The sequence below is a fragment of the Catharus ustulatus genome (assembly GCF_009819885.2).
Source record: "Catharus ustulatus isolate bCatUst1 chromosome Z unlocalized genomic scaffold, bCatUst1.pri.v2 scaffold_29_arrow_ctg1, whole genome shotgun sequence".
NCBI classification, from domain to species: Eukaryota; Metazoa; Chordata; class Aves; order Passeriformes; family Turdidae; genus Catharus; species Catharus ustulatus.
The window spans coordinates 7,176,962-7,195,962 of record NW_024879446.1 but is presented as its reverse complement, the minus strand read 5'-3'; the positions used below and the strand labels follow the sequence as shown (position 1 = coordinate 7,195,962).

Below are 19,001 nucleotides of genomic sequence, written 5' to 3'. Positions count from 1 at the left end.
CCAGTGGTGATGTGGAGAAATCTAGTTTCCCTCTGGAGTCCAGTGGAGAAAGGGCTACCTTAGTGTTGCAAAACCTCTGTTTTTATCTTGGTAAGAAATGTTGGGCTCTTCCCCCTGGCTGGTGCAACTTCCAGTGGGATGAAGTAATTTTATCAGTCACACAGTGGGACTCAATGGGTCATTAGCAGAAAATGACTCGCTGGAGGAAGGATGGGTTGTGAAAAGATAAAGAACAATGCCCCACCTTGTTTCAATGGATGGCCCATTAGCAGAATATCTCTCGTGGAGATAAGGATCACTGCCCCCACACTCAACAGATGGTGATAGAACAGATACCTTTTATCACACTCTGTATTGTAACCCAAGACAACTGCCAACACCTGGACATGCAGCTTATAATTGTGAAATTAGTGTACTTTAAAGTAGAAATCACACCTACTATGAAATTTTTGATATGTAGTCTAATGAATCTCATATTACACTATCTAAAGTTGAATATTAACTTTTTTTAACCTTTTGTTCTGTTTGGTTCTTTGGTTTTGGGTTGGGAGTTTTGTTTGGTTTGGAATGTTGTGTGTTTTTTACCTTGTTTGACCAGGATTTTTAACATATATTTTACAATTTCATCTCACATACTCTAAGACTAGTTGAGATACTCAGATCTCTTGTTTTAATTGTTGCTATTTTACAATCTGAGAATGACTTCCAAGACACTTTAAAATACTCCTCCTTTGGCTTCAGTTAAATTTGTACTCTTTAAGGTTTTTACACAGTCATTCAAACAAGAAAAGAATATACCTGAAGTCACTAGCACTAAACAACCGAAGAACATTAAGTATTTGAGAACTCAGGATTTAACTGTGCTCAATTCCGCACAGGTGCGGAACATCACTTAATGGTCAGAGAGTTACAAACTTGTCACTTGCCAAAAGCAAAGCACATGAACTTAGCATCTGCATGTGGATTTGCTGACAATAGTCCCTTCCCTGGCTGAATCCCCTCCAAATCCTGTCATAGAGTCCAAAATTAAATGGATGGAGCTAATGGATATGATCCTCCTCCCTCCACCCCTCCCTGGGACCTTCCACTACCCTTCCAACTTAGGACATACATGGTTCTAACATACATGCAAGACTTTCTCCTTCCCACACAGCTTCCACATGCTAACACCACAACAGCTGTTCACCTCCATGAAGTGAAAATGTGAGGTGGAAGCCCACACTGCAAGAACCAAAAGGTAAATTTTGAGAATAAGCTAACACTGAGCTGAAGGATGTAGTTTGGCATGTATGTCAAATCCACTTTTTATGCAGCTCTGCATAAATATAAAATATGGTTTAAGCTTTTAAATATAAACTTCACCTTTCAAGAGTGAACATATTACTCCTTTCTACAGACTAATCATTGACAATTTATTTCGTAAATATAAGTGGTTTTAGGTTTTAGAACTTTAATTACAGGATTCTAAGTTAAAACCACATGATTCCTGTTTACTAGTTCACTTAGTGTCATGATCAAGAACATTTCAAATAATCCATGTTTCTTTTTGACATGCTACAGTAACCCATCACTATGCATCACTGAAGCCAATGCTGTAATTGTAGAATACATTATGTACATACAAACAATACTTCATGGCATTTTAATCTTCTAGCAGCAGCATTTAAAATATGGAAAATACTATGCACTAACAAACATTTTAGAAAAGTAAACCTTACAAGGAATTGAAGAATTCATTTGCAAGTACCTTTATTAAGAATCAAAGAATTGTCAGGGTTGGAACATCACCCAGTCCAACCTCCCTGCCATTCTGCAGTCCAGCCTGGAGCAGGGGACACAAGAACCATCCCAGGTGGGTTTGGAATGTCTTCAGAAAGAGCGACTCTAAGACCACCCTGGGCTACCTGTTCCAGTGCTCTGTCACACTCAACCTAAATTTGTTCTTGTTGTAGTAGAACTTCTTGTGTTTTAGTTTATGCAATTGTTCCTTGTCCTGTCACTAAGAACCAGTGAAGGGAGTCTGGCACCATCCTCCTGGCACCCCCTTGGGGATATTTATTCACATTAGTGACATCCCCTCTCAGTATTCTCTTCTCCACACTAAATAGGCCCAGATCCCACCTCTCCTAAGAGAGATGCCCCAGACCTCCTCATCATTTTTGTGGTCTCCACTGGAACCTCTTCAGTAGCTCCATATCTTTCTTCAACCAAAAATGAACATAATACCCCAGATATGCCTCATTAGGGCCAAGAAGTGGGGCAGGATCACCTTCCTGACCAGCTGGGCACACTCTTCCTGATGCATCCCAGGATCCCACTTTGCCTCCTGGCCCCCAGGGCACACATGACTACCTCACGGTCAACTTGTCACCCACCAGCCCCCCTAGGTGATACCCAGCAGAGCTGCTCTCCAGCGGGTCAGCCCCCAGCCTGTGCTGGTACTGGGCATTATCCCACCTCCGCCCCCCAATCAAATGCAGGACCCTACACTCACACCTTGAAGAAGAAAAGCCCCTAAGTCTACTATCACATTTTAAAATGCATTTTGTTCTCTCATAGTGACAACTCTGCAATGTTTTAAGGACAAGATTTAATGCTAATTAATTTTCATGCCTTTTTCTCTACAGAAACACAGGAAACACAATCTACTAATGCAGGTTAGCTTAGGAATGGCAAGCACATGCACAAGACAGCCACATCAACATCCAGAAGACATGTCTTGTAAAGAATGCCGTGGGAACAGAATCAACAAGATGAAAGCAAACTGCAAGAAAAATAGGGGAAAAAGCCATCACAAACACTACTATGTCTTCCATAAATGATCATATGGTTAGAAACGTTTCTACCTTCAAACAGCTCAGTTGTATAATTCCCAATTAATAGTGAAGAGCTCTAAAATAACATTTTATGAATAGGAGTTAATCAAGGTAAGGTATATACAAATTACTTTGTCTTTTGGGTGAAAAGCTCAAAGCAGGAGGAACCTGAATACTGCATCTCATGTGAAGGTTGGAACAATTTGTAAATTTAAAACTGTAATAATTAAGAGCTACTTTGGAAACACTTAGTAGTCTGAAGAATTTCCATTAGAAAGGGATTATAAGCAACCCTATCAAGTTTTTATTCAAATATTACAAGGAAGAACAATTTCTTTCAAAACGCTGGAGACAAGAATAGGCTGTCATGCAGAATACTGGGATTTGGTAGCAAAAAGCCAAATTCTGAAGAGTAAGTACAGAAGGAAACTTTCAAAGCTGAACAAGGCTTTCAGTATTTACCTCCATCTGCTCAGTAAAAATGAAATAAAAATAAACAAGTATTATTCCTCAGTGTTAAGATGCTCTGACTGCAGACATAAGGAAAAGCTTTTTGCATTACCAGAAGAGTGAAGGATAACAAAGAAAAAGTTTGCGTCTTGTTATCTGATTATATTCTGAAATGTTTCAAGTTTTTATTGTCCATTTGCTAACATATTGTTCAGTTTTGCACATTACTTACACAAAAGATTCAATACTAAAACACATATACAAACAAAACTTTACCTGTCTTCATCTTTGTGGGACATTAAGTAATGTGTATTGTGGCCTTCAAATTCATTCCAAAAAGCACTGTCACTTGGAAAAGCTATTGCATTTCTTCTGAAGTCTGTTTCTATGTTCTTTTGATGACTCTGCATTCTTGAGAGAAAGAAAACACCAGAACTCATTTCGTCTTTGCCATTTCTTAAGGGACACACAGGATGGCATTGCTGGACATCAGCAATTTCAGTGCTCCTCCAGTAATCACTTTCCTCTTCATCATCATTAGGGAGATCATCCTCTCTCTCCAGTTGTTTTGCAATATTTTGTTTTCTAATTTTAGGTCTCACGACTAGCTCAGATGAATTTTCTTGGTCAGTTTCTCCATCACTGATGTTTAATACATCAGCAACTGGTATGGGGGTTCCAATTCCAAGATCCACTAAATGTTTTACCTGCTGTGTTTCATAACTGTCATCACTCAGACTAATTTTTGGTATAGCTTCATCTTCAGAAGATTTAAGTGTCCTATTGTTTGGACTTGCCAAAGGCATTGGTCCTGCTTCTTCACAATTTTCTCTATAAATGCTGTGGTTGAAAGCAGACATTTGGGACTGTAAGTCATTAAGAGACTCCACTTCTTTTTCACACTGAGAAAGTATGTTATCTAGTCTTCCCTGAATTGGACCAGTTGCTTCTTTTATCCAAGAATACTTGTCTAGAGCATCCTCTTCCTCTCCATCACTGCTATCTGGTTCATAGGAGTCAATGTTTACAAAAGTAATTCCATTTTTACCGTTCAAATCATTACTCCCTCCAGACACGTATTCTGCAAGGTCCTCAGATTTTTCATAAGGATTCATCAAGTCTGGTGAAATATGTTTGCCTTCTAGGCCATAACAGAACACAGAAAATGGTGATGTGGTCACTTCAGAAGTTTGGCTTGATGCACTTTGGTAAACAGGTTCTCTAGTGCCAGCATCTTTTGACAAAGGCTCATCTAATAAATCAGCAGAAACTTGAACCAATGGACTAGAATCTTCAGAGAAAGCTGTAAGAAAGAATGCACTGGAATAATCAAAATCAACAGAAATATTCTTGTCTACAACAACTGCTCATTAAAAAGAAGGGATAATTTATTAGGACTGCAGTGCAAAGTGATAGGAACATTTATCAGAGATGCAATCATTCTTCAATAATATATTTACTTTCTCATTTATACAAACTAAGCCTACAGAAACAGAGTTAAATTATACAATTCCAGCTACAGATGTGAAAGGGAAAAAGGTCTTAAAGGAACACATACAAAAACAGAATTTTTACATTGTTTATATAAAATGGAACGAAAAGGTAACAGGAAAACTGTTGCACCTTTGAGTGCAACTCCTCATAAGAAGAAAACAGCCTTCAAATTACGCTTGAATACCACTTGCATAAAGAGATGATAAACATCAAATCTAGCAGCAAGAGTTAAAGAAGGTAAAAACGTGTATACCACTGTCACTAAAAAATCGTTCCTTTGTTTAAGTAATTTTTAAACTCCTAATCAAGGCAATAGTCCAGATTATTTTGTCCAAAATTGAATCTAAATCATTACATGAGGCTCCATTACTAGGCTGGTGAATTCCTGGCACTGAAATCTTATGAGAGCTATGCCACTCAGCACTAGAACTCTGGTTTCCAGGAAATAATACTACAGTTACATTAATTAGAATGTTGAACCTCCTCCACAAAATTGCTACAAGCCAAGGCTGGTTGGTAGGCCCCTCTAGTGATCATCCAGTCCAGTTTTCTTGCTCAAGCAGAGTCACATATAGTACATTACCAAGGATCAAATCCAGTCATATTTATAATATTGCCAGTATCTCCTTCTACCCATCTTCTACAGTTTCTTAGATTCCTAAAGTACCTGGATGGTAATCTCATGGTACAGGTACTAAAGGGACAACTGGGAAAGGTGCCTCCTTGATTCATCTCTTGATAACAGAGGGTCTCATGACCCAAGTGGAGACTAGTCAGTCTTGACCACAATGAAGATAAAGTGATCGAGTTTAAAGTCCCTGGCAACAGAGGGAAAAGTAAAAACTTCAGCTCTGGACATGAGGAGAGCAGACTTCAGGCTACTCAGGGAACTAGTTAGTGAGATCCTGAGAAAATTCTTTGGAAGTACTGGGGTCAGTGCTGGTCATTTTTTAAGGACCATGTGCCAAGGGCCAGGAACAGGCAATTCCAAAAATGCCGGAAGTCAAGCAAGGCAGAAACCTGCCTTGGATGATCAGGGATCTTCTTTTGGAGCTAAAGCAAGAAGTGACGTGGGAGGAATACAGAGATGCTGCTGCCACTGTAGAGAGAAAATTCATCCAGCCAAAACTCAGTTGGGGTTGATGCAGGCCAGAAATGTGAGGGACAATAAGAAGAGCTTTATTAAGTATGCCAGTAGCAAAGGCAATACAGAAACAGCATTAGCTCATTAAAGGATAAGTATGGTCACCTCACAGACAAGGAGAGAGACAAGGCTAAACGATTTCTTTGCCCTTCTTCAAGACTGATGAAGAGAGGATGTCCAAGAACATCCCAGTGCCCTGAGCTAGAGGACAATGACCATGAGAATAATCAACTCCCAGTCAACCCTGAACTTGTACAGGATCTGCTGCTCCTGCCAAATCTCTGTAAGTTTATAGGGCCTGATGGGATTCATCTGAGGGTAGTCAACTAGTCGATGTCACAGTCAATGCCTTTCTCTTGATGATTTTTGAACCATTCTGGGAATCTGCAGTGGTCCCAGACTGACTGGATGTTGTCTAATGCTGTCCCAATTTTCAGGGAGGGCAAGGATGACCCTGGAAAGACAGGTCTGTCAGTCCACTTCAGTGACTGATTAGTACTTCGGTGTAGCGAAAAACCTGAACGAAATGCAGTCATTGGTCTCAGCCAGCACGGTTGCATGAGAAGGTAGTGCTGTTCGTCAAACCTAATTTCGTTTTATGACAGGGTATCCCACCTACAGGATCAAGGGAACCAGTTCATGTAATCTTCTAGCAAAGCTTCTGATACTGCCTTCTGGACAGAACACCCAGCCCACAGCTGCACAAACACACCATGTGTTGACTGAGTAACTGGCTCATGGATCAGACACAAACAGGGACAGGGAGTGGGGTGACATCAGACGGGTGACCTGTCACTAGTGAGATTCTGCAGGGCTCCATCCTCCTGTGCTCTTCAAATCTTCATTAAATAACTTAGACACAGGACTAAAAGGTACACTAAGTAAGTTTGCTGATGACACTGAGTTGGGATGCTGGAGAACAGCACTGGGAATCCTGGTCAATGACATGTTCAACATGTGTAAGCAGTGCCCTGGTAGCCAGGAGGGTCAACCCTGTCCTGTGGGGATAAAGGCTCAGCAGCACCAGCTGGGCAAGGGAGGGGATTGTCCTGCTCTGCTCTGGGTCAGCCTCACCTCGAGTGCTGGGGGCAGTTTTGGGTGTCACCATGTAAGATATAAAAATATTAGAGAGTGTATAAAGGAGGGCCATGAAAATGGTGAACAATCAACAGGGGGAAGCCACACAAGGAGCAGCTGAGGTGAATTGGTCAGAGGGGAGATCTCAGTGGCGTCTTCAACATTCCCAAAGAAGAGAGACAGACACTGGTTTCTTCTCTGTGGTGACCAGTGACAGGAACCAAGGGAATGGCCTGAATTGTGTCAGGGGAGGTTTAGGCTGGATATTGGGTAAAGGTTCTTGTCCCACAGGGTGGTTGGGCCCTGCAGGCTCCCCAGGGTCACATCACTGGCTTGACCAAGTTCAAGAAGTGTTTGGACAATACTCCTGGGCACATGGAGTGATTTCTGGGGATGGTCTAGGCAGAGCTGGGAGTTGGACTCCATGTGAGTTCCTTCTAACTCAAAAAATATGCAGCACTTTAGGAAATACCTATCCACCCAAATATAATACCAGCTGGGGAAAAACTAGACTGGTGGAGACAAAGAAAGTTAATCAATCCAAAATGGTTTTGTAAGATAAATTTGAAGAGTTGTAATACACACACAAAGAGATGGAAAGGAATGGAAAGTTATTAGACTAATTTATATACAAAGCAACTGTATTAAGAAGAGAGTGATAATACACCTTTGAACTGCATATATCTAATGACCCAGAAAATAACTGCATGCTGCTCTCTGTGTAACTGAAATAAGAAACGTGGTAGCATTATATAAAGATGGTAGGAAGATCTCCACTACTGTCAACACTGCTCTACAGGAAATAAGCAGACCTTTAAGTAGACAGAAGTATAGAAAATGTAAGAAACATGGACAACAGTAAGCACACTTTAATTACAAAAATTTAAAACCACCCCAAGATGATCTACATCACATAACAGCTTACAAAAACAATTGAATGCAAATCTAAAACAGCACTATGCCATAATCATTTGAAAAAGAAAAAAGTCAGAATAAGATAGCAGATTCAAAATAGTCTACAAGGGAAGGAGGGAAAAAAAGTGTGTGGGGTTACAATACAGGGTGTGAAAACAGGTGTCTATTCTATCACCATCTGTTGAGGGTGGGGGCAGTGATCCTTATCTCTGCAGATGTTCTGCTAATGGGCCATCCATTGAAACCAGGTAGGGCATTGTTCTTTATCTTTTCACAACCCATCCTTCCTCCAGCGAGTCATTTTCTGCTAATGGTCCATTGAGTCCCACTGTGGGACTGATAAAATTACTTCATCCCATTGAAAATTGCACCAGGGGGAAGAGCCCAACATTTATTACCAAGATAAAAACAGAGATTTTGGGACACTAAGGTAGCCCCTTTCTCCACTGGACCTCCAGAGGGAAACTGCACCTTCTACAGGACCACTGCTTCAACTGAATCACATCTGTCACTACAAAAGGACTACAGCCACTATTTAATGGGACTGTTACCAACACCCTGCCTGATGGGGTGTCAGATTGTACTCTGACTTTGTCAGGGCTTGGAGTTTGTTTCTTTGTAGTACTGTATTTCTATTTTAATTTCCCTAGAAAACAACTGTTATTCCTAATTCCCATATCTGTGCCTGAGAGTCACTTGATTTCGAAATTATAATAATTTGAAGGGAGGGGGCTTACATTCTACATTTTAAAGAGATGCTCCTGCCTTTCTTAGCAGACACCTGTCCTCCAAACTAGGATAGATTTTGGCACCCAAGGTGGGGCTCGAGGGCATCGAGATATAAAAGGAATAACAGCTCTTGAGTTATCTAATTTCTTGTGTGCTGATACAGAAACCTCATTAGGTGGTAATACGTTGTCTAGTTTACCGTGTTTTGGGTGGCATGTGGTTGTGGCTGTATTTCTTCCATTTGCAGGCCCTTATCTAAACATGGGCCCTATAACTAAGGCTACTGTGGCTGTTATCCAGTTTGCTTTATGGGTTAACAAGGTGAAGAATTAATGGATTTTTAACTTCCTTTGGAAGGTGGGTACATGGATTCAGGGCTATCACACACTCACTGTATGTTTTTGGGGTTACTTTAATAATGGTACTTACTGTGAGGGAATAATACCAGGGGAAATTTTCTCCCAACCCTTCACCCAGATTTTTGGGTCTACCCCACCAGTTCTTGAAGGGTTCAAATCTCCTCTAAATGCTAATGATATTATGCAGTGGCTGGTGTTACTGATCGGCTTGTCCTATTTAACATTTAAAGATAAGGGGGGATTGAGTTGAATAACAACCCTGATACCTACTGCAGGAAATAGAGATGATGCTGCAAACATTGACCCTGCCCCAGAAACTAGGGATGCTGCTCCAGAGCCTGACCCTGCCCCACAGCCCACCTCAGAAAGGAACTACCCAGAGTGGGTGGGGGTTCTAGTGAAGGAAATACAAGAGATGGGCCAGAGGCTGAAGGAGTACCTTTCCCCAGCTGGTGAGAGACCCTCCCCTCACCCTAAAAAGGGAGAATCCAATGATGCTGCAGTGGAACCTACTTATGTTACATCTGTCCAGGATCCAACTAAACCACAGGGGCACTCGCAGCCAGCAGCAGTTGCCCCTGTGGAAACTAGAAAGTCTAAGACAAAAACAAAGCACCTAGACAATAAGGATAATAAAGGAGGGCCCTCACAACCAGCAGGGGAACCAGAGGTTGAGATCGTCACTGAGTCTCTGTCATATGAAAGTCTCCATAATCTCCGAAAACACATTGTACGACAGGGCTTTTACAACTTGATTACTTTGGGTCTGGAACCTTATGGGTGCAGGTGTGCAACTGGATGGCATCGAGGCAAGGAATTTGGGACCTTTGACCCAGGACTCAGGTGCAGATCAGGTATTCATAAGAGAGACAGGCCTCCTTTCTCGCTAGGACAGGTTTTAATGAGTGTAAGAGAGAGGTTCGTCCACAGGGAAAGAATGCAGGAGTACCAGCATAGAATGCGCTGGAAGACCCTTGAGGAAAGGATCCAACAGTTGAGAGAAGTGGTAGTACTGGAGGTACTCTTTGGGAGGGGCGGACAGCATGACAATGACCCTGTCAAGGTCAGGTGCACAGGGCACATGCTGTGCAATCTGGCAAACCTGGGGCCATCTCAATATACCACCTTCATTGCAATGATTAATGCCGACAACAACCAAGAGACAGTGGGCACTGTTGCTAACAAGCTCAGAAATTTTGAGAGCATGATCAATGGCTCAATGCAGGCTCATGTCTCTGCTGTGGTTAAAGAACTCAAAGAGGAGTTTAAGGAGGAGATGAGAGGGATGAGAGAGGAGATGAGGAAAATCAATGCAGCACCAGTGTGAGTCACAGGCCCTAAAGTCAGAGCCCAATGTCCCGCAGCTAGGGAGAGAGGGTACGCCCCACGAGCTGATCTGTGGTTCTTTTTATGTGACCATGGGGAAGACATGGGAAAATAGGATGGGAAACCCACTTCTGTCCTGGCAGCACAGGTGTGTCAACTCATGAGGGAAACACAAACCAAGGCAGGTCTACTAAAGTGAAGGTAGCCTCAACCTCCCATAATCAAGGTGCAGGGTATTACAGAAGGGAGGATAATCTGTCAGACCCACTTGAAGGAACCTCCACTATGTATGTTCAGGAAAGGAATAATAGCCAGGGCTAGAGGGGCCCTGCCTCTAGCCAGGGAGAGGCATGGGATAACAGGGTCTACTGGACAGTATGGATTCGATGGCCTGGCACATCAGAGCCACAAAAACATAGAGCGTTAGTTGATACTGGTTCACAGTGTACTCTGATACCATCAGGACACGTGGGGAAATAACCTGTTTCCATTGTTGGGGTGACGGGGGGATCACAGGAATTGACTTTGCTGGAGGCTGAGGTGAGCCTGACTGGGAAGGGGTGGCAGAAACATCCAGTTGTAACTGGCCCAGAAGCACCACGCATTCTAGGCATAGACTTACTCCAGAGTGGCTATTATAAAGACCCAAAGGGATTCAGGTGGGCTTTTGGAATAGCTGCTGTAGCGGTAGAGGGCATTAAGCAGTTGAACACCTTGCCTGGACTGTCAGAAAACCCATCTGCAGTGGGACTCCTGAAGGTGGAAGAGCAACGAGTGCCAATTGCCACCTCAACAGTTCACCGCCGGCAGTACCGGACAAATCGAGATGCCATGGTCTCCATCCACAACATGATCTGTGAGCTGGAGAGCCAAGGGGTGGTCAGCAAAACCCACCCACCCTTCAACAACCCCATCTGGCCTGTGCGCAAGTGTGATGGAGAATGGAAATTGACTGTGGACTATCGTGCGTTGAACGAAGTGACTCCACCACTGAGCGCTGCCGTGCCGGACATGCTGGAGCTCCAGTATGAGCGCCACCACTGACATTGCCAATGCATTTTTCTCCATTCCTCTAGCAGCAGAGTGCAGGCCTCAGTTTGCTTTCACCTGGAGGGGCGTGCAGTACACCTGGAATCGTCTGCCCCAGGGGTGGAAACACAGCCCCACCATCTGCCATGGACTGATCCAGGCTGCACTGGAAAAGGGTGAAGCTCCAGAACACCTGCAATACATTGATGACATCACTGTGTGGGGCAACACAGCAGTGGAGGTATTTGAGAAAGGAGAGAAAATCATTCAGATTCTGCTGGGAGCTGGCTTTGCCATTAAAAAGAGCAAAGTCAAACGACCTGCCCGAGAGATCCAGTTCCTGGAAGCGGCAAGATGGACGGTGCCAGATCCCCACTGAGGTCATCAATAAGATCACCACGATGTCTCCACCCACCAGCAAGAAGGAAACACAAGCTTTCCTAGGTGCCATAGGCTTTTGGAGAAGGCACATTCCCAAGTACAGTCAGATTGTGAGCCCTCTCTACCTGGTCACCTGTAAGAAGAACGATTTCCACTGGGGTGCTGAGCAGCAGCAAGCCTTTGCCCAGATCAAGCAGGAGATCGCTCATGCGGTAGCCCTTGGCCCAGTCAGGATGGGACCAGAGGTGAAGAACGTGCTTTATTCTGCAGCCGGGAACCATGGCTTGTCCCGGAGCCTTTGGCAGAAGGTGTCTGGAGAAACTCGAGGCCGACCTCTGGGATTCTGGAGCCGAAGCTATAGAGGGTCCGAAACCAACTACACTCCCACAGAGAAGGAGATCTTGGATGCCTATGAAGGAGTCCAAGCTGCCTCAGAAGTGATTGGGATGGAAGCATAACTCCTCCTGGTACCCTGACTACCAGTGCTGGGGTGGATGTTCAAAGGAAATGTTCCCTCTACCCACCACACCACTGATGCCACACAGAGCAAGTGGATTGCCCTCATCACGCAACGCGCCTGCATCGGAAACCCAAATCGCCCTGGGATTTTGGAGATAATTACGAACTGGCCAGAAGGTGAAAATTTTGGTCTCACTGACAAAGAGGAGCAGGAACAAGTGAGCCGGGCTGAGGAAGCCCCACTGTATAACCAACTGCCAGCAGATGAAACGCGCTACGCTCTTTTCACCGACGGCTCCTGCCACATCGTAGGGATGAACCAGAAGTGGAAAGCAGCCGTATGGAGCCCCACACGACAGGTTGCACAAGCTACCGAAGGAGAATGTGGATCAAGTCAACTTGCTGAACCCAAAGCTGTTCAGTTGGCCCTGGACATTGCTGAAACAGAGAAGTGGCCAAAGCTCTACCTTTATACTGACTCGTGGATGGTAGCCAATGCTCTGTGGGGTTGGCTGGAAAGGTGGAAAAAGGCAAACTGGCAATGTAGGGGAAAACCAATCTGGGCTGCTGATGAATGGAAAGACATTGCCACCCGGGTAGAGAAGCTACCTGTGAAAGTCCGTCATGTCCCAAAGAGTCGGGCTAATAAGGAACACCGACACAACGAGCAGATAGATCAGGCCTCAAAGATAGAAGTATCACAGATAGACTTAGATTGGCAACACAAGGGAGAATTGCTCCTGGCTCAATGGGCCCATGATGCCTCAGGTCATCAGGGCAGAAATGCCATGTATAAGTGGGCATGAGACCGAGGGGTGGATCTAACCATGGACAGTATTTCTCAGGTTATCCATGACTGTGATATGTGCGCTGCCATCAAACAGGCCAAGCGGGTCAAGCCTCTCTGGTATGGTGGGCGTTGGTCCAAATATAAATATGGGGAGGCCTGGCAAATTGACTACATCACACTGCCTCAAACCCGCCAAGGCAAGCGCTACGTGCTGACCATGGTGGAAGCCACCACGGGATTGTTGGAGACCTACCCTGTGCCCCATGCCACTGCTTGGAACACCATCCTGGGCCTTGAGAAACAGGTCCTTTGGAGGCATGGACCTCTCCCCTGAGAGAATTGAGTCAGACAATGGGACTCATTTCAAAAACGGCCTTATCAACACCTGGGCCAGAGAACATGGCATTAAAGGGATATATCATATTCCTTACCATCCACCAGCTGCCGGGAAAGTTGAACGGTGCAACGGGCTGTTTAAGACCACACTGAAAGCACTTGGTAGGGGAACCTTCAAGAATTGGGAAATGAACTTAGCAAAGGTCACCTGGATGGTCAACACCCGAGAGTCCATAAATTGAGCTGGTCCTGCCCAGTCTGAACCCTTGCACACAGTGGATGGAGATAAGGTCCCTGCAGTACACACGAAAGGTATTTTAGGAAAGACTGTACGGATTAGTCCCACCTCGGGCAAGGACAAACCTATCCGTGGGATTGTTTTTGCTCAAGGACCTGGTTACACTTGGTGGGTAATGCAGAAAGATGGAGAAACCCATTCTATACCGCAGGGAAACCTAATGTTAAGCGAGAACTATGTGTAAGGTGTCATTACGCAGATGATAATAGAATAAGGGGTGGATAATGCCTGGGGTTACAATACAGGGTGTGATAAAAGGTATCTATTCTATCACCATCTGTTGAAGGTGGGGGCAGTGATCCTTATCCCCATGGGAGATATTCTGCTAATGGGTCATCCATTGAAGCCAGGCGGGACATTGTGATGTTGTAACCCTGTACCCAAGATGTATTAAGAATAGTATGTCCCTTGATTCCTGTTACTCCCGTAAATCTATGGACTGTCTCTGTATGCCCCTCTGTTACCCTACTGGCAGAAAGCCAAGTTTCCCCTCCCTTTTCCTGACCCTAGAAAAGACCCCACACTTTCGGAAACTTCCTCTTTGCCACCTGGAAGCCATGAAGAAATAAACCAAGGAAAACCCTGGGAGAAAGAGCCTCTTTGCATCTGTTATCCTGTTCATGTTATCCATCCTAGGCTTGCCTTGGTACAGAATTGCCAGTGACCAGGGAAGCATAGGATGAAGTAACATTGCTCTTTATCTTTTCACAACCCATCCTTCCTCCAGCGAGTCATTTTCTGCTAATGGTCCATTGAGTCCCACTGTGGGACTGATAAAATTACTTCATCCCATTGAAAATTGCACCAGGGGGAAGAGCCCAACATTTATTACCAAGATAAAAACAGAGATTTTGGGACACTAAGGTAGCCCCTTTCTCCACTGGACCTCCAGAGGGAAACTGCACCTTCTACAGGACCACTGCTTCAACTGAATCACATCTGTCACTACAAAAGGACTACAGCCACTATTTAATGGGACTGTTACCAACACCCTGCCTGATGGGGCGTCAGATTGTACTCCGACTTTATCAGGGCTTGGAGTTTGTTTCTTTGTAGTACTGTATTTCTATTTTAATTTCCCTAGAAAACAACTGTTATTCCTAATTCCCATATCTGTGACTGAGAGTCCCTTGATTTCAAAATTATAATAATTTGGAGGGAGGGGGGTTTACATTCTACATTTCAAAGAGAGGCTCCTGCCTTTCTTAGCAGACACCTGTCTTCCAAAAGCTACCTTGTAGAGCCACAGAATAATTTATGCTGGAAAAGACCACTAAGGGAATAAGTGCAACCATAAATCTGCCATTAGATTATGTATACACACCTTTTAAGGACCTCCAGGAACTGGCAGCTCTGACACTTTTCTAGGTAGCCTCTTCCAATGATTGGCAACCCCTCTGGTGAAGATATTTTCCCTACCAGACAATTAAACCCCCGCTGGTGCAACCTGAGGTCATTTTCTCGTTCTCCTTCTCTTGCTACTGTGATGGAACAAGAGAAAATGGCTTCAGAGTGCACCAGGGGAGGTTTAATTTTGTTTGCAAAACAGAAAGAACCACACCCACCTCATTCCAACCTCCTCTCAGGCAATTGTATAGAGCAGGAAGGTCCCCCTGAGACTCCTTTTCTCCAGGCTGAACATCCTAGCTCCCTCAGCTGCTCCTGATCTGACCTGCACTCCAGACCCTTTCCCAGCCCTGCTGCCCTTCTCTGGACATGTTGCAGCCCCTCAATGGCCTTCCTGAATTGAGGGGTCCAGAACTGGACACAGCAATTGAGGTGTAATCTAACCAGTGCTCAGCACAGGGGGTTGGTCACTGCCCTGGTGCCACACTATTGCTGACACAGGCCAGATGTCCTTGGCCACCTGGGCACTCTGATGGCTCATATTCAGGCAAGTTGAGCAGTACCCCCAAGTCCCTTCTCCCCACGCACTTTGGAAAATCTAAGGCTATATTAAATGGGACCAGAAATAGGACCATGTTTCAAATCCAAGAAAGCGTTCTGTATTCCTCTATTAAATTTTATTCGAATGCTAATGTCACAGAAGGCATTTTGGTAAATACTAACATCCTGTCTTGGGTTGTAATGCAGGCTGCAACCATAAGTATGTAATCTATCACTATCTGTTAGCAACCAGGTGGAGCAGTGTCCTTTATCTTTTCCATGACCCATCCTTCCTCCAGGGAGGTATTTTCTGTTAATGGGTCATGGAGTCCCACTGTATGACTGAGAAAATTACATCATCCCATTGGGAGATGTTCCAGTCAAGGAGAGGAGCCAAGCATTTCCTACCTAGATAAAAGATGAGATTTGGAACATCACAGCAGCCTTTTTTCCACTGGATTCCAGAAGAAACCAGACCCTTCTACATCATCACTGGACCTTCAGAGGAAAACTGCACCATGCTGCAGGACCATTGGTACAACAAGACCACATCTGTCACTCCAGGAGGACAGCGGTTACCATTTAATGGGACTGCTACCAACACCCTGACTGACAGGTGTCAGGTTGCATTCTGACCCTGTCAGTGTTTTGTTTTTTTTTGTATCACTGTTACTACTTTTATTTTAATTTCCCTAGTAAAGAACTGTTATTCCTATTCCCATATCTTTGCCTGAGAGCTCCTTAATTTCAAAATTGTAATAACTTGAAGAGAGGGGGCTTTACATTTTCCATTTCAAGAGAGGCTCCTGCCTTCCTTAGCAGACACCTGTCTTTCAAACCAAGACACATCCAATAGTCATTAAACAAGAAAGGGAAGCAGTCTAACTGGTATGAACAAATGAAAGAGGAACTTTTAAAGACGTTTTAGAGGTTTAAACTAATTTTCACTATGGCTGACAAAGAGAAAAACCTGGTTCATGATGCATGAAATATTTCACAATCTCGTTCTAAACAGAAAGTTAGAATAGGCATTTTCTTCCAAATGTGACTTTTAATTTGGAGACAAAATAATCGGAATTAAACAATGTTATTGTTATCTAGTTTGTTAGAACACATTAACTCATTATGAATGTTCTTTAGGCAAAACTACACAGCCTAATAGAGATGCATTAGATTATACTTCAATAGAATGAAATTCAGTATAAAAGCAAATTAAAGACATAGAAAATGTACTTTTCATGTTATTTAAGTAGCTCACTAACATGAGTCCCTTACACGGTTCTCAGTCTGCCTTCCTCCTCCAGCCCTAAGCATCCCAGTTTGCAACAAAATGGCACATATACAAAGATACATACATACCTAAAAAATTCTCTTGCTGAACATCTTCCAGTTCTAAGTGTTTGCAGTCATCATTTTCTTGATGTCCATCTCTGTCTTGATTATTTAAAAGTGATCTAAACCCAACATAGGAATGTCTTCTTCCACATCTTCCACCTGTAATAGTTTGATATCCTCCTGCAGGTTTGGGCCAGGCAGTTTTGCCAAGTCCTTGGCCCATTGCTACATGAGATTATGGAGGAGAGAAAAAGACAGAGATACTTGTTGGACAACAATATGTCTTTGCAGTTTCCCTCTTACCTAACACTTCAATGTACTTTTTTTTTTTAATCAAGGAATTTTCTATTTCTCTAAAGTCTTAAGCTTCATTTACAACATGATGATAAAGAACATAGAGTGCCCTGGACCCATACATAACGAAAGTATGCAACTGAGTTTTCATCTACCCTAAATAATATTGGCAAATACTGATTGTGCCCCCATCCGAACATATTTTTAGCAAATAACAGAGACCTTTTATTTTTAAAATCAATCCCAGATGTCACACCTTCTAAAAAATGTTTTCACTCTGTTCATAAATTGTATGCAACATATATTAGCTTGCAGAAAAGATTTGCAAGCACTATAATGGGATAAATCCTGCAGGTAATACAACACAATTCAAGCAGCCCTAGTTTATCTTTGTGACTGGAAAAGTATAATTACAGTAATTTCATGAATACAAGCCGCACCGTTTTGACCAAAATTTTGCTCCCATACCAGAAATGCAGCTAATACTCAGGAGTGGCCAATATGTGAATAATTTTCTGACACTTTCAACCCTGGGAGTACAAACCAAGTCAGTGCAAACTGCAAAGTCGAGCTCCTGCCAGTAAAACCCTGCATTTACGCAGTTGTTACAAACTGGTTACTCTGTTGCGCGGCGGGTGGAGCTGCTCCGTGCAGGCTGCACAGGGGGTGGGAAAGGCGGGGCAGCTCTCTCCTGCTGGCGCCGTGGCTTGGGGGAGGCAGGGGCTCTCTCCTGCTTGGCCCTGTGGCTCGGGGAAAGCAGGGGCAGCTCTCTCCTGTTTGGCCACGCGGCTCGGGGGAAGGCGGGGCAGCTCTCTCCTGCTTGGCCCCGTGGCTCGGGGGGCTCCCATCCCCGCGTGCTGCCGCCGCAGGAGCAGGCAGGCTCCATCCCCGGCTCCCATGGCCGCCACAGGTGCCGGCGGGCTCTGTGCACCCCCTGCCGCCGCGGGGCAGCGCTGGGCTGGGGTGACCGAGCCCAGCAGTGGCGGCGGCCGGCCCCACCGAGTGGCAGCGCTGAGCTGGGCCAGTAAGCCCTGCCCTGCCGTGGTTCTGTTACTAATTGGCAACTTTGCTGCACGTGGGTCCTCGCTGCGAATGACAGAGTGGCTTATACTTGGGTGCCGCTTATTTATGGACAAAAACCAAAATGTTTGCCAACATCCGGCGATGCGGCTTGTACTCAGTGCAGCTTGTATTTGTGAATTTACTGTAATCAAATCACACCTTCTAAAACAAAAGTCCCAGGGAGAAGGCTTTATTTTACTGCTAGAGCTATTGTGCTCAGGCATGGCCGTACAAAGCATTGCCCACACACTGCTGCTTCTTACAGCAGTTTTTCATATTAATGAAGCTTACAGCTTTTACCAAGAAAATATGGGATAAAGAGTAAAAAAGAACTTGAGAAACATTGGAAAAAGGCTGCCAATAAAGAGAGATTTTAATAGCACTGTATTATCAGGTATTAATAATCTAACACAAGGGTTCATGTCCGAAGGCTGTTGCTTGTACAAATGCAATTAGAAATTCACTATTTCAGACGTATAGTGACTTCTTTGGGTCCCTCTATATCACTTTTAATCTTTAATAGATATGGAATTTAAAAGTTTCTGTTCTTGAAACTCAACAAATTAAAAAGTTAACATTAAAGACAAGGAAGATAAACTCTGCAACCATTAATATAGACTTATTATGAACTTCAGAAAAATATGAAAGCTTTGTTATTTCCTGGCTGTGCAACTAGTCTCTTCATTACACTTAAAAAGACAATATCTATGGCAGAGACATATGAAAGAAATTGAACCTTTGCAGAAAAAAATTAGCAAGTATCTGACACTTTTTTCCCCTCATTTATCTATGAAGCTGTACGTAGTTTGATTACATGTAA

The 19,001-nt window shown here is 43.9% G+C and overlaps 1 protein-coding gene across 5 annotated transcripts in view; it reads right to left on the bottom strand.

Moving 5' to 3' along the window:
- Positions 1 to 19,001, bottom strand: part of PJA2 (praja ring finger ubiquitin ligase 2) — a 50,520-nt gene that overhangs the window by 20,352 nt on the left and 11,167 nt on the right. For all 5 annotated transcript variants that reach the window (XM_033086614.1, XM_033086612.1, XM_033086610.1 and 2 more), the window contains 2 exons: positions 16,850 to 17,050; positions 3,543 to 4,569 (listed from right to left, as the gene is read on the bottom strand). In XM_033086614.1, the coding sequence (XP_032942505.1) occupies positions 3,543 to 4,569; positions 16,850 to 17,048 (1,226 nt within the window). In that variant the 5' untranslated portion in view covers positions 17,049 to 17,050. Of the gene's footprint in view, positions 1 to 3,542; positions 4,570 to 16,849; positions 17,051 to 19,001 lie in introns of those variants that run through there.